This window comes from Cladophialophora yegresii (genome assembly GCF_000585515.1).
Source record: "Cladophialophora yegresii CBS 114405 chromosome Unknown aczIN-supercont1.5, whole genome shotgun sequence".
In the NCBI taxonomy this organism is placed as follows: Eukaryota; Fungi; Ascomycota; class Eurotiomycetes; order Chaetothyriales; family Herpotrichiellaceae; genus Cladophialophora; species Cladophialophora yegresii.
The window spans coordinates 646,189-659,925 of NW_006913049.1; the positions used below are offsets into that span (position 1 = coordinate 646,189).

Genomic DNA, 13,737 nt, shown 5'->3' on the forward strand with positions numbered 1-13,737 from the left:
ACTTGGGGGATCTTTCCCCCAATGTGATGATGCCCATCACCTCTTCCAGCCTAGCCTTTCTTTTGTATTCTTCGTCAGCCGACTGCAAAGGGTTGAGACGGTTGCCTGTTGGAAGGACATTCGGCGCAAAGCTCCCGGGGCTGATCTCCAGAACAGACCTGGTGGAGCCAAGCGGGAATTTTACGAATCTTCATTGCATCAATTTTTATTCTTCTCGATGTCTTTTTGATACGAGCCCATGAGCATGAGCTGTTTTGTAGTCAAAGCTTCAAATCTGACATGCTCCTTTTTGCGCGTTCTGTAAGGACTGCTTGATGAAATGTGTCACGTGGACCGTCGACCTCGTTCTGGGAGCCTGTTCGGGCCTGCCGCGTCAGGCTTCCAGGCGCAAAAGGCCCCCCCCCCCCCCCCCCTTAACCCAGCCCCCCAACTCGGCGCTGCGAGTGACGCCATCGCCTCGGGGCGCTGCAGGAACGCGCTCCACCATTTTTCAGCTCTGCCGGGAGTTTGTGACTTCTCGAAATGATGTGGCAGTGTCCAGCACGAGTTGCAAGCACAACTGCGAGGGACGATCCTTCTATGTGTGCAGCCAAGTGGCCGAGTTGGGTGGCTAGTGATAAGTCTCCAATTCTAGTCTGCGTGTGTTTTGAGGATTCGTTCCAAGTTTCAGTCCTCGGGTGACATTTGACGGTCCTCATCAACCGCCCGCCATGTCTACTATTGACGCATCCGTAATGCCCTTCCCCTTCGTGATCTGACCTTGAAACCAACTTCTTCTCGCATACACAAGACGTTCCTTCCAACTACGGCTTCCTCCTTGTGCGGCGATCACCTAGCCCCTCCTATTCCTCTTGCCCCTCACTGAACCTGTGCAAACTACTATCGCAGCGCCTGGTGAGAGAGAAGAGGAGAGAGAGCAGCAGTCACCGCGATAATGAGCCAGACTCTTCCGGTGCGTGCGGCAGGAGGTGGACAACCGTCTGAGACAGCCTCGCACTTCTCCCTCGAACCCTTTTCGGAGCCTGTACTGTCACACCTCCTGTCCGCTCGCAAGGGCCTTGAATCACAAGATGGCAAGAAGTTCAGCGACGAAGTCGCGTGGCTGAATTATATGGCTTCGGTCTCGTCCAATGCGATGTCCGGCCCCGTGGAGAACGACCTGAAATACCCCATGTCCTCCTACTTCATAAGCTCGAGTCACAATACCTACCTCTCGGGCCACCAGCTCTATGGCGAAGCGTCCGAGCTCGCTTACACCAATGTGCTCAAGCGTGGGTGCCGATGCTTGGAAATCGATGTGTGGGATGGCGAAAGCGATTCGGACACCAGCAGCTCTGACGAGGACGAGGAGAAGTCTGAGACGAAAGCCTCTCGCTGGGGAAAGGTCAAGGCTCGTGCTGCACGCATGCGTTCACGCTCACGATCAGCCTCGCTCGCGGCCGGTGCCCCAAACGGCGGACAGCCCCCCATCCCCTCCAATGAGCAAGCTTCAGGGGTGCCTGGCCAACCTGACAATGTCGCACCGGCGCGGCAGACGGAGCCTTCGGCGGATGGCTCCAACCATCTCTCTCCGCAGCCTTCGCCGCCACTAAGTATGAAGGGTGAGCCGAGAGTACTGCATGGATACACTCTGACCCAATCCGTCACCTTTCGCTCGGTGTGCCATGCAATCAGGTCATCGGCCTTTGTGAGCACGGATTTGCCTTTGATCGTCTCTCTTGAGGTTCACGCCTCCCTTGAACAGCAAGACGTCATGGTGGAGATTATGCGCGAAGTCTGGTCGGAATATCTGGTGTCGCTCAAGAGTGGCACCGAGATTTGTGCTCTTCCGCCGCCCGAGTCTCTCATGGGAAAGATCCTGATCAAAGTCAAATGGACGCCGGACCCGGGGACAGGCGAGTCCAATGATCCCATCGAGCACGTGACCTCGAACTCCAGCGACGGCACTGCCGACTCACCACCCCCCTCCCCTGGGAAACGAAAGAAGGCTTCTAAAGTCCTGTCCAAGTTGTCCGAACTAGGTGTGTATACTCGAGCGTACACTTTCAAGCACTTCTCGCAGCCCGAAGCTGCTCTTCCAAACCACGTCTTCAGTCTATCGGAGAACAAGGTCCACAGTATGCAATCCGACCCATCGCACGGTTCTGCACTTTTTAACCACAACAAAAACTTCCTCATGCGGGTCTTTCCGAAAGGTACGAGGATTAACAGCTCGAATGTCGACCCCACCTTCCATTGGAGAATGGGCGCGCAGATGGTGGCCTTGAATTGGCAGAAAATGGACAAAGGCATGATGCTCAACGAGGGCATGTTCGCGGGAACGGGTGGTTGGGTCCTCAAGCCGGAAGGTTATCGCTGCACCACGGCAAGTGACAGAGCACAAAAGTCGCTTCAGTCGAGGAAGAGACGTGTCAACCTGGAAATACGGGTGCTCGCAGCACAACGCTTGCCGTTGCCCATCGACAAGGACATCTCGCATGCGCAAAAGATGAAACCATACGTCAAGGCACAGTTGCACGTGGATCCGCCCGGCTCTCCTAGTCAGGGCGACGAAGGCGGGAATAGCAAGGACGACCTTCAATCACATGGCGGTGAGGAGAAGGATTCCAAATTCTACAAACGGAGATCAGCTACGGCTCGCACGGACTGTCCTGACTTCAGTGGAGAATTGTTGAGCTGGTATAACTTGTCCGACGCCATCCAAGAATTGAGCTTCCTCAGGTATGTGGCCCTTTTCCTTACACCGAGATACACGTCCTGGCTGGGTTCTGAAGTCCGCTCCACCGCGACGAAAAGCGGCGTGCGGTCCCAAAGAGCACTACTGGCTTGCATTGGGTAGAGTCCCGTGACCGGAAAGCGTGTGCCACTCGGACTTTTGCACTACATTTCCAATGCTAGTCCCTGCCTCGTCTGACAGTGCTTTCCGTGCCGTCCCTGCCGAATGTCTTATCCACGTCCCCGCTCGACCATCTCCTGAGGAGAAGGAGCTCCCGTGAGGGTCGACGTCGAGAGAAGGACGGTAAGGCTGGCAATCAGGCTGGGGTGTCGGACCACGCAAGGCTCCGTCCATGTCCACCCTGACACAGGACTTCCAACGAGTGCAGGTTCGCACAGGAGTTTGGACCGCCCGTGGAAACAACAACCATCGGGCGGAAGAGGGGCGTCTCGCGCCCTGCCTTGTCATCCCGGCAGAGCGGGTCAAGGACGCCTGCAGTCTTGTGCAATGTTGATTCCCCATGCACGATCGTGTTACACAACATTACATCTGGGCGATGTACGCCCATCAAGATGTCCACACCTGCCATTGCGTGCCTCCATTTATGACGTGTCATATTGTACCGTGGTCATTCTACTGAGATCGTTTCTGACTCCTCGCATAGGCTCAAAATCATGGACGACCGCTCAATGGGCAAAGACAACATGCTCGCATGGGCGTGCATACGACTTGACCGCCTTCGGCCAGGGTACCGGTTCATCCATTTGTTCAATTCGTCTGGCCTGCCATCTCCCGGCGCCTTGCTTGTGCATGTCTCCAAGCGTGTGGAATGAGTGGTCAGAAGCCACAAGCGAGGTCGAGGCCTTGGCTGGCCTTCCCCGCTCACACCCAGTGCTCCTCTTCCGGAGCATCGTCATTGGGAAAGGGTATATTGACATCAAGCAACACCGTTTCCTACAATCCAATTCATGATAGAAGGGTTGCTCAGTCGGCGGCAGGACGCATTCGTGTGTGAGCAGCGTAATGGGCGGGAGCCGCAGCACCAGTGCCTTGACTTGACCAGCAGCAACTCAAATCCGCAGAGCTGTGGTACTTCGTTATCCGCCTCGACAGCCACTAATAGGATGGGCAGCTAAGGCCCTGCTTATGTCGACGTCCCCGGAGTTGTCTTCCATGTCACCGTCTTCTTCAATTCGCCCCATCCTACTTGGCAGTGAAGTCTCGTGAAGAGTCCCACAGTTTCCACGCCGTGCTGCTCCACGCCTGGGCTCCTCGTGCAAGAGGGCTGGTTCGTTCGGGCCTAGATGTGCTTAGTGGTCACGATGACGGCCACCCGCCGCGAGATACGAGCAATCTGTGTCGCGACCACGGTTGGTTGGTTCTTCTTTGTGCCGCTTTGAACTACAATGCGACGGAAAGCCTGAAGAACGCGCTGTGCTTTTCGACAGGCGTGATCGCGTTCCTCTCGTACCACCCGACGGTGTCTCGGACAGCTTGCAGGAGTTTGGACCTCCCCCGTCTGGGTCAATTACTTGGGTCGGATTAACCTGCGCACTGCGAAACAGGATGCTACGGGTCAAACACATCCAACAAAAGAGCAACACACCGCGACCCTGGTGTAACTCCAGCCTGCTATGTATTGCAGGACAAACTCAGAGCGAGAACTTCAATATGCCGTCCTACGGGCTTGGCACAAGCTTCCATCGAGCGATAAACTCAACAGCCCCGATTGATCCGATCCGGAGACAATCGGCTCCGTGCGAATCATGCATATTGTGGCTCCGGGGGGTGAGTGGATCTGTCCCTGAGGCTCGCTTGTCCTCGTGGGGGGCGTGGATTTACGCACGAATACGGCACTTTTTGCGGAGGTTAGGTCGCGTGGTGATGGTCGCAGAGTGAATATAAATCAACCAAGGTACGCGGTGGAAAGTACGTCTCTCAACTACGAGGCGGACCTTGGCAGAACCTCGCGGGAACGTTCGAACCACGATATTTCGCTTTGGTGCTTACCCGCTTGACTCCTGTGCCACGATGTTCAAAATTCTGCACCCCAACCGTATTCTCGCCGATCAAGGAGGTGCTCCGAGTATCAAAGCGCGACCCAGCGACCATGCAGATATTCAGACCCGACCGGTAGGAGACTGCGCAGTTCTATCGATGGAGCAGAAAGCTGACGAACTCGTGGCTGAAGATGAATGGAGTACGGTGTCCTCGCTGCAGAGACAAGGGCCAGGAAGTCTGGGTCATACCGTACGAGAGAATCCCCCGGCTTCCCCAGTGACGATTCATCTGGGAAACAGCCATTGCCTTCAGCGCCCGACATTCCCGAGACGGGCTGACGGACGATTGCAGGGGAACACGATGCCACAAATGCGGCTACCCCTGTTGAGGGTGAAGCATTAGGTTTTGAGGCTACAGCAATGGCGCCTGGAGCTTTTTCGTCGGGCGGTCGCGGTCCATTGAGCGGAGGGAAGCTGTTTTAGGATTACAAGGGCGCAACCCCTTTCTGGGTTACCGGCCAGCACGTACGAGAATGATGGGAAACAAACAGGTTAAAGCATACCAGGATGTATCATGATAAGCTGCGACGGGGGAAATTTCTCCTTGCGGGCTCAGATCTCATTATGCAGTGAAATCGGCAAATGACAAGCATTGGGTAAAGACAGGGGACTTGTTCGATGTCCGAGCTTGCGTAGGCCGGGAAAGACCTGGACGGGTGTCGCTGACTGCGGACTCGCGCGGAGCGAATCCTGATGTGGTAGCTGGTGGTAGACAAACATGCTGGGATGCTCATAGAAAACTTGACGCAAGACGACTTGCAGGGGTTCTTGTAGAGAGAGAGCATTGCGCCCATCGTCCGCGGGTTGGGCTCTAATAAGCCGAGAAGACTGGACACACCCGCATAGACACGAACGCTAACGCGCCAGTGTATTCTGGCATCTGCCGGAAAGCTGACCGTGGTGGAGGGCAGGGAGGGACGGATGAGGAACCGCTGAGGGACAAGTGAGGGAGAGATGAGGGAGTGATGAGGTGCTTGTCGCCTAGTCATGTACAGGGGCCAAACCCTACTGGAACTGATTCACACTAAACCGCAACCGCCGGACCAATCACCGCCACGGTTTCCGGAAAAGCTGCTCTGACAACCCCACCACCCGTGCAAAGGCTCGTGCTGTTCACGCTTCTTCTCTCTCAGGCACACAAGACACAAGACACGCCCCTCGCGAACACTGCAAGTTCCCGTCGTGGCATGAAACCCCTCGATCCTTCCCTGAAGAAGCCCGATCTTGCTCTCTGAAGGGACGTCATTGGCGCTTGGTCTCTGCGTCCTCGAAGACGTGGATTCGCCTCAGGCATCCCTTCACTGTCTGGTACGGCTAGCCTTGTGCATGATAGAGTTCACTGCACCGAATCTTCGCGGTCTCTGATTTGCGACAGTTGCGGACCGGAGGGCAAGTCCGCCTAAGCTCGGCACGCAGGCGACTTCGTTTCCATCGACTACCTATCAAAGCATCGTTTCCGGAGCAGGGCGTGTTGAATCGATACTCATTACCTCAATGCGGCATATGCCTGCTTGACTTCCTCGCGTCCTAAGGGCTAGTCTGACTTCACATCGGCTATCAGGAAGGCTCCCCCCAGCGCCAGCCCTTACGGAGGGAAAGACTTTCATCATCCTAGGGTCTGCCTCTTACACTCTACTCCGCCTTTGTCCGGCTACGAGCACATGCTCTTGAATAAACTACGGAAGGAACTTTTGGACATCTCCACGCAGGTGCAAATAACAGGGCGGCCATGCCGCACGACCTCTGTGGATAACGTGCACCATGTCTAACCCCAAAATCGTCCTGTACGCCGAAGCTCTGACCCACATCAGACAGTTGACTCTCCATGCTTCCCTCCAAACCGAAAAGAACGAAGGCACCAAGATTCTCTTGTCTTCGGACAAGAAGATCATCACTGCGCTCCACGATGGGGAAGCATCCAGCATCTATCTACCGACGCAGATATCTGGCACTGCTCATTTCACGTTCCCAGTCGAGAAGAGGACGGAGATATCTACTCGACTGCAAATTGATGATGTCAGTCAGCTGGACTCTACAAAAGAGGACGCTGATGGCGTGGAGGTCCCGTGGTCTGCAGTCAGCCTGCAGGGAAGTGCTTCATTGCATTGCAACCAATGCGATGTCTGCATCCTTTCCGCGTCCAAAGCCATCAGCTGGAAAGACCTGCCCAGTGAGAACTGGGCAGAGCTGATGGACTTCTGGTTCTGCCACAAGCCACATGAGAACGGAGCGCCGTCTGGCGAGCATGCAGCGGAGGCCAAAGGCTTCTCTGCACGGAGTAAGCTCGCTACGAGCCCGGGAGTGGGCTTTGTGGATATTGTTTCGTTTCTGTGCTATGGAGAGGACTGTATCAACGTCGAGGTAAGTGATGACCACAGCCGGATCCCCGAAATCAGTTACTCCCACACTTGGCGTAAAGAAAGAAGCTTTTCAGGTCTTTAGACCAAGAGTCTGTTGATCTAGTTTCTGATACATTCGCCGCATATCAAATCCGTGATTGGTGGTTAGCTAGGTAGACCCAACTTCCTTCTGCTGGAGCGACGGATGGGTCCACCAGTGCGTACCAAATGAACCAGCCTCTTCATTTCGCCTTTGCGCGCGTGAGCCGAGTTGCGCAAGGGGATACACCAGAGGTACATGCCAGCTGATGACTTACTCAGGAAATCAAGAACCCTCCCAGAGCCCGTGTCACTACTCTTCAATGTAGCTCATGCCAAAGCAGGCTGGGCTCGCGTGCAGAAGGGGAAGACAGCTACAGACTCTACAAGTCAAGGTTGACCCTCGTCAGAGAGCCAGGACAGGCCCCGGAGAGATATGCCGCCGCCGTTTTCATCACGGCGCAGCTTCTGTCCTTGATTGAAAGCTCCGTTTCGCGCAAGGCGGTCGTGCATGCTGACAGTCCTGGAGAAGCTGAGTCCGAACCTGCAGGTCTTTTGCTCTGGATATTTAACCCGGACATCTATTACTCCAGCAGCAAACGTGGTCCGACCGCCCATCGAGCCATGAAGGTTTTTTACCAGGCCCTTTCGGACCCAGAGAAATTCCTGGACACCAACGGAACACAGCATGAAGAGCTTGTTGTGCCCCCAGAAGACTTTGTGGACTTCAAGAAGACCCTGGAAGAGAGCACTGAGATCCTCCCATATTCGGCGCGAACTTTCCAGGATTGGAAGGTCGGTCTTCTCGACCGATGGGAGCAGACAGCTAGTGGGTCGGCACGAATGGACGAAAATCCATTGAATAAGAAAGTCGAAGAAGGTTTCGAGCTGTTCAAGCTGCCCGCTGGAATGCAAGAGCTCTACCTCTGAGCACATACTAGCCGACCCAAATACACCAATCAACGACTTTATCGACGGGGTGGCCGGCGCATGTCTAGAGTAGGAGCAAACCTCGACTCCAGTCTAGCCGTTCTGCATGGTTGGGCCTTTACACTCTTCGCGAGTGTCAGTCGGATGCGGCGCAAGGTAACTGGAGCTCTTCTACCCTGCCAAGCGGCCTTGACACAACGACTGCGCGCCACAAAGGTTGGATGCCACTAACTTCGAAGCACACAAGCCGCATGATCCCGCCTTTAGCCCGACTGGCGAGATATTCTCCAGCGATGGTGTTGGTGACACACCGCCTGGTCACTTGTCAGGATCCAACCACGCCCACCAGCGAAGTGGATGCTATGCACAATGATAGAATACCGCCCAAGCCATCGGACGGACCAAGCGGGGGTTTATGTGGCCCCTGCGCCAACACCTTGGGCAGCCATTGCAAGTCCACGAGGTCTCTCGTGTTCTCGATTTCAGTGCTGCTCAATGGCACTGCATCAAGAGTCATTCGTCGTACTAGTGCAACGTGTGGTGAGTCAATATGCTACAGCATGATCTACAATCTCCACGTGAACCTCCCGTCACTAGCACCACGTCAGGTTACCTTCCCTCTGCCAGCGACATGGTTGTCGGTGGAGGCGGCAGTCTTTGCTCATTGCGCATCTTCGGCTCCGAATCACGACTTGGCAGCTTCCAAATGGGTATCCTAGCGGCTTTTCGTCAGGCCGCAACAATTGGAGGCTACGAGCAAGTCATGTAAACCTTACTGCCACCCCATTACCCTGCAAGGACAAGCCCGACTTCACAGGTGCGGTAGACGGGACGGAACTACTAGAACTCCGTCTTCTGTCCTCTCCCCGCCAGGGAGGTAGCCGTCGCCTACAGAAAGGACGCCCTTCGTGACCGAAGGACATGTGGACACACCTATACCTATTGGGGACGGCTTAGAGAGAATCATCCGGCAGAGTCCGAGGTCCATGGCCCTCTCGATGTAACAGCTCGAATGACCGAGGCGAAACCGATGCTCAAAGTGTTTACGAAGTTACGGATTCTGTCATCACTGTCTTCGAGTCTGGGAAAACCCTTCAGTCATCGAATCGACCCGACCAGCCTCCAAACAGCGCATCTCAGAAGTGAAATGTATTCATTTAGAGATAGCAGAGAGACATGGCTGACATCGTTCGAGATCGTTGCACACGGGAGTCGCTGCTCAATTGTAGAGTATTCATGTCAAGCAAGGGTTGGCGCTTCAAGCTCACCCAGATCTTGGCCTTTTACATGAAAGTCGATCCTGGTGTAGAAACAGAGCACGTATGGCACCTCCATGAGGAGCGCATCATCCGCATTGTATAGCTATAACTCGTCGATGTCAGTGCAGTGCCTTGATTTACCACCCAGCCGGCCACTGTGCCCGTCCATTTTGGTAGCCGGTTTGGGTCCGGCTGACCTTCCCCATTTGCGCCCCGGTCCAAGCCAATTCCGGAAGTGCAGCTTTCCCTGACCCCGACATCAACCCAAATCCGCAGAGAGCTCAATTAAAGCTTGCTGTAGCATCGACGACTTTGGTCCCTTCCTGTAACTGAAGCTCACTGTCAGCATGAGCGCTCTTCGGCTATCGCGTGCAGCGCTGCGCGCCCGGTCCGCCGTCGCTTTCAAGCCGGTCCAACGCAGAGGCTACGCTGATGCCGTCTCGGATAAAATAAAGCTCTCCCTGGCACTTCCTCACCAGGTACGTACAAGGAACAACCCCCCCAGAGGTTGAAAGGGGGAGATGCTAGAATTGAAGGGGGCTCGGACTGACACGAATTCTCTAGTCCATCTACACCTCGCAAGACGTGTACGTTTTCCCTTTTGCCCGCCAACGACTCCTCGCCCCGCCAATTCACGAAGCCCGCTACTGACACGCAGAGCACCAGTGTACAAGTCAACATCCCCGCCGAGTCTGGAGAAATGGGTATCCTCGCACAGCACGTCCCGTCGATTGAGCAGCTGAAGCCCGGCTTGGTGGAGATCATTGAGGAGAGTGGTGGAAGCAAGCAGTTTTTCCGTACGTTGTGGCTCTGACGGAGCATTCCTCATCCAAACATTGCGAATCATGAGCAGGGATGCTGATGCTTGTACAGTCTCTGGAGGTTTCGCGGTCGTCCAACCAAACTCCGTACTGAGCATCAACGCCGTGGAAGGATTCCCCTTGGAAGAATTCAGTGAAGAGGCCGTCAGATCACAGATACAGGAGGCGCAGAAGGTTGCCGGCGGGAGCGGCAGCGAGCAGGATATTGCAGAGGCCAAGATCGAGCTTGAGGTAAGAGACTGCGACGCTTGAGGATACGAGTGGACGAGCGGCCATAAGCTAACTGTATTATCTACAGGTGCTGGAATCAATCCAGGCGGCGCTGAAGTAAAGTGCAAGTTCATGCCACTGTACATATAGAGTAAGGCTGAAGCAGACAAATCAACGGGGGTCCACATCCTGGCTCTTTCGGAAGACTTGAATTGAATTCATTGCATGTGCCATTTGAGCCCAGCCGCCATCAAGTTGATTTCTGCTCTCGCTCCACGCTCCTTCCGCGAGAACAATGCGCCTGCTCTGACACGGCCATGGCTCCTGCTACAGAATCCAAGCAAAGGCAGATCTTTCCTCGCTCAGTCAATCACGGCGCAGTCCCTCTCTCTACTGAACTTATTCTTACATCCCCCTCGGTGCGTGGTGACCATGATACGCCCCATATCGACATAGCCTTCCACTCATCTCCGAACATGGATAGCTCAGTTGTGTTTGTATACTCTACTTGGTTTGTTCTTCCTGCTCTGCTAACCCCTCGCAGTCCGCCGAGGCGCAAGGTGGCCGATCGCATCCGAGTCTTCCAGGACGTGCAGCAGCTCCAGACCAGGATCCCGTCCTTCCAGTTGCCTCCTCGCGTCCTTACACAAGACCAAGATTCTATCGTCTCACCGCCTAGCCGAGCATCTAGTGATGAAAGCGAGCATGTCCGTGGCGATGGAGTCGCTTCCGTGGCTGAAATACTCTACCAGGACTTTCGAGACCTCGAGAAACTGGTTGACCAGGAAGATCAGCGACATCATCTCCCGTTCCGACCCTTCACAAGTATGGACGGACCTGGTGATGAACGAGGCTTGTCCCGGCCTGGCACCGAGCGTCAGGCCAGCCTTCAATTTGGTCGACGGAACCGCTCGATGGAGAATGTCGCCGAAGACCCGGCACTGGAGATTGCAATGGCAAGATCTCGCCTTCGTTCAATTGCTGCCCCCAAGCAACAACCTGCCCAAGAAGGGCCAGGGACGTCACGGAGCCGTCCGCTCACCATGGACGAGCTGAACACTATGCTGGACGACGCCATCAAAAGCAACTCGCCCAAACCCGAAGTGTCTTCCGATGAACAGGTTGGCAACCTTGCCCCAAAGCCTGGTTTTGTCCTTCGTCGAGCTTCCACTCGCCAGGACCGCCGTCGCTCACAATCTCGAGCTCGCGTTTTTCGGAGGACCACTGAATCGGTCGAGCCACGAACCAGCGATGATTCTACAAGAGTTCGCTACGACGGTGATGAGACAGCACCATCCCAGGAAGATGCTGCACGTCGAGACACTGTCAAGGTTACATCCCCTGCTACTCCACAACTGAAACCGGTAGCGAACCCAATCACGGAACCAAGCCCGGTCAAACAACGAGCTGCCATCTTCGAAAGTCTAACCAAGAAAGCTGAGCCATCAGGTCATGAGTCAAATTGTCGCCATTTCGGCCACGACCACGATCCAACACATGACCATACTCATCACCATCCTGGACCCACCCGCAAAGAGCCAAAGAAGGTCCATCGGATCAAGTTTGGAGACAGAATTGAGGAGAGACCCGCCACACCCTTGATCCCCTTGAATCTACCCACGATGGTAACGAAAGAGAAGACTCCTCGATCGCTGCCTCCGGTCAAGCGGGAGGAAGAAGTTCAGCACTCTGGTGAGCCACCCACTGAAGAGCCTGACCACGACGATGTCTTCAAAGAGGAAACTCAAGATCGGAAGCCTTCACTGACCTGGCCATTCAAATGGGGTATTTTCAGCAAGGGGGCGTCCGCACCACCCCAAGAGAGTGACTCCTCTACTCCGACTTTAACCGAGCCCAAGAGCGATCACCATCCGACAATGCGACCAAGTGTGGTTCGAAGCAAAGTCCAACAGATTCTACAGGCTGCGGAAGAGAAAGATGATGCAGAGCAGCGACGGCGAGAGGCAGAAAGAGAACGTATTACGCGCAGAAACAGTCGTGCTGCACCCCCATCTCGCCGGCAGACTGTGGTACAGCGTGTCGAACCGAAGCAAGAGACAATCACTGAGCCAGCACCAATGGAAACTCCGAAGAGGGAGCAACTTCAAGGTCTCAAAAATGCAGCGGAGCCCGACACGAAGACGAGGACTCCTCTTCAGCGTGCCATGTCGGAGAAGCAGGTGTTTGCCCCCCCTGTCCGCCCCGAACAGGACAGCGATTCAGGTGCCAGTCCGCAAAAATCGCTCCCTCAAACTCCGGTTCGGGGAAGACCAAGTCTTGCTTACCAAACGCCGGAGCAAAAGCACTCGGTTGAGCGACAATTCAACCTCAGCCCGACCCGCCGTGCTTCGAAGCAACGTCAAGGTGTCAAGGTTGAAGTCGAGATCCGCGACAGTCCGGAACGGGAGGCCAGGGAGAGAGGAGAAAAGATTGTCATTATCAGAGCAGGTGTCGGCTCGGACATGGATGAGGGCAAATGAGGGAGGAGCATAGTTCAGGCTCTTCGGGGGGTGGCCTACGTCAATTGTAGAGACAGATGATTATAGATGGCAATGCATGGTAGAGTGTTCAAGGCAATACCTGGGAGAGGAGGCTTGTAGTGCAAAGGATGAGGAAACAGAGCCGTGTGGAAGACTCATTGCAGGGATAGATCCGCCTTGGTATAGGTAGAGTGTGTTGTGTCAATGAGCATGTCGTACGCCTTTAGACAGGCAATGGTGAGTAGCAGCGATAGATTTGTTGAAGATACTGTATTAACACAGTCGGTCAAGCACCCAACGGACTGTTTCTATCCATCCGGTGTGGGAGTCTTTCCCCATACTGTATTCGTCCATTCTCCTCATCGTACATACTGTAACCGCAAACCTCTGCCGCCGGCACGGTATAGTAACACCTTGGTAACACCTCAATATCCGCACTTATAGTATGTACTATGCCAAGCGGCTGAAGAGGAGCATCACTCCTACAGACTCAAAGCGAAGGAGTCAAGTGGAAGAACTGGTCAAATCGAGCCGTGAGCGGAGAGGCGAATGGACGAGACAGCTTTTTTTTTCTCTCAGCGCGGGAGGATCTATTGGTTATGTTACTAAAGTACTAGGCGCCTATTCGCCTACGATCTACGGGAGACTGACCGCCTGACTCTATAAAGTGAACGGGCGCGTGTACCTATGTATGCATCTAGTCGAGAGATCTCCTATATCGTGTACATATATTGACGTAGGCATCAGTCAAGGCGTAGTCTTCGTCTTGGCTACCATGATGAGAACAAGCACAGGAGCAAGCACAAGAGCAAGCACAAAAACAAGCACAAGAAAAAGCACACGAGCAAGCACAAGAACAGGGCCGAAAACAGGACCACGATCC

At 54.7% G+C, this 13,737-nt stretch overlaps 4 protein-coding genes across 4 annotated transcripts; all 4 read left to right on the top strand.

Annotated features, from left to right (window-relative positions):
* Positions 1-934: 934 nt before the first annotated feature.
* A1O7_06971 (uncharacterized protein) lies at positions 935-3,549 on the top strand (the record flags this gene model as incomplete). The annotated part of the gene is made up of 2 exons (XM_007760971.1): positions 935-2,721; positions 3,381-3,549. The coding sequence occupies 2 exons, from the start codon at positions 935-937 to the stop codon at positions 3,547-3,549; spliced, it is 1,956 nt and encodes a 651-aa protein (XP_007759161.1).
* Positions 3,550-6,537: 2,988 nt separating this feature from the next.
* On the top strand, positions 6,538-8,084 carry A1O7_06972 (uncharacterized protein; the record flags this gene model as incomplete). Its single annotated transcript, XM_007760972.1, has 2 exons — positions 6,538-7,137; positions 7,437-8,084. 2 exons carry the CDS (start codon positions 6,538-6,540, stop codon positions 8,082-8,084), a joined length of 1,248 nt encoding a protein of 415 aa, XP_007759162.1.
* A 1,606-nt stretch (positions 8,085-9,690) lies between these two features.
* A1O7_06973 (ATP synthase subunit delta, mitochondrial) lies at positions 9,691-10,416 on the top strand (the record flags this gene model as incomplete). Its single annotated transcript, XM_007760973.1, has 4 exons — positions 9,691-9,822; positions 9,908-9,930; positions 10,010-10,140; positions 10,217-10,416. The coding sequence occupies 4 exons, from the start codon at positions 9,691-9,693 to the stop codon at positions 10,414-10,416; spliced, it is 486 nt and encodes a 161-aa protein (XP_007759163.1).
* A 434-nt stretch (positions 10,417-10,850) lies between these two features.
* Positions 10,851-12,854, top strand: A1O7_06974 (uncharacterized protein; the record flags this gene model as incomplete). The annotated part of the gene is made up of 2 exons (XM_007760974.1): positions 10,851-10,867; positions 10,919-12,854. 2 exons carry the CDS (start codon positions 10,851-10,853, stop codon positions 12,852-12,854), a joined length of 1,953 nt encoding a protein of 650 aa, XP_007759164.1.
* Between the last annotated feature and the right edge of the window lie 883 nt (positions 12,855-13,737).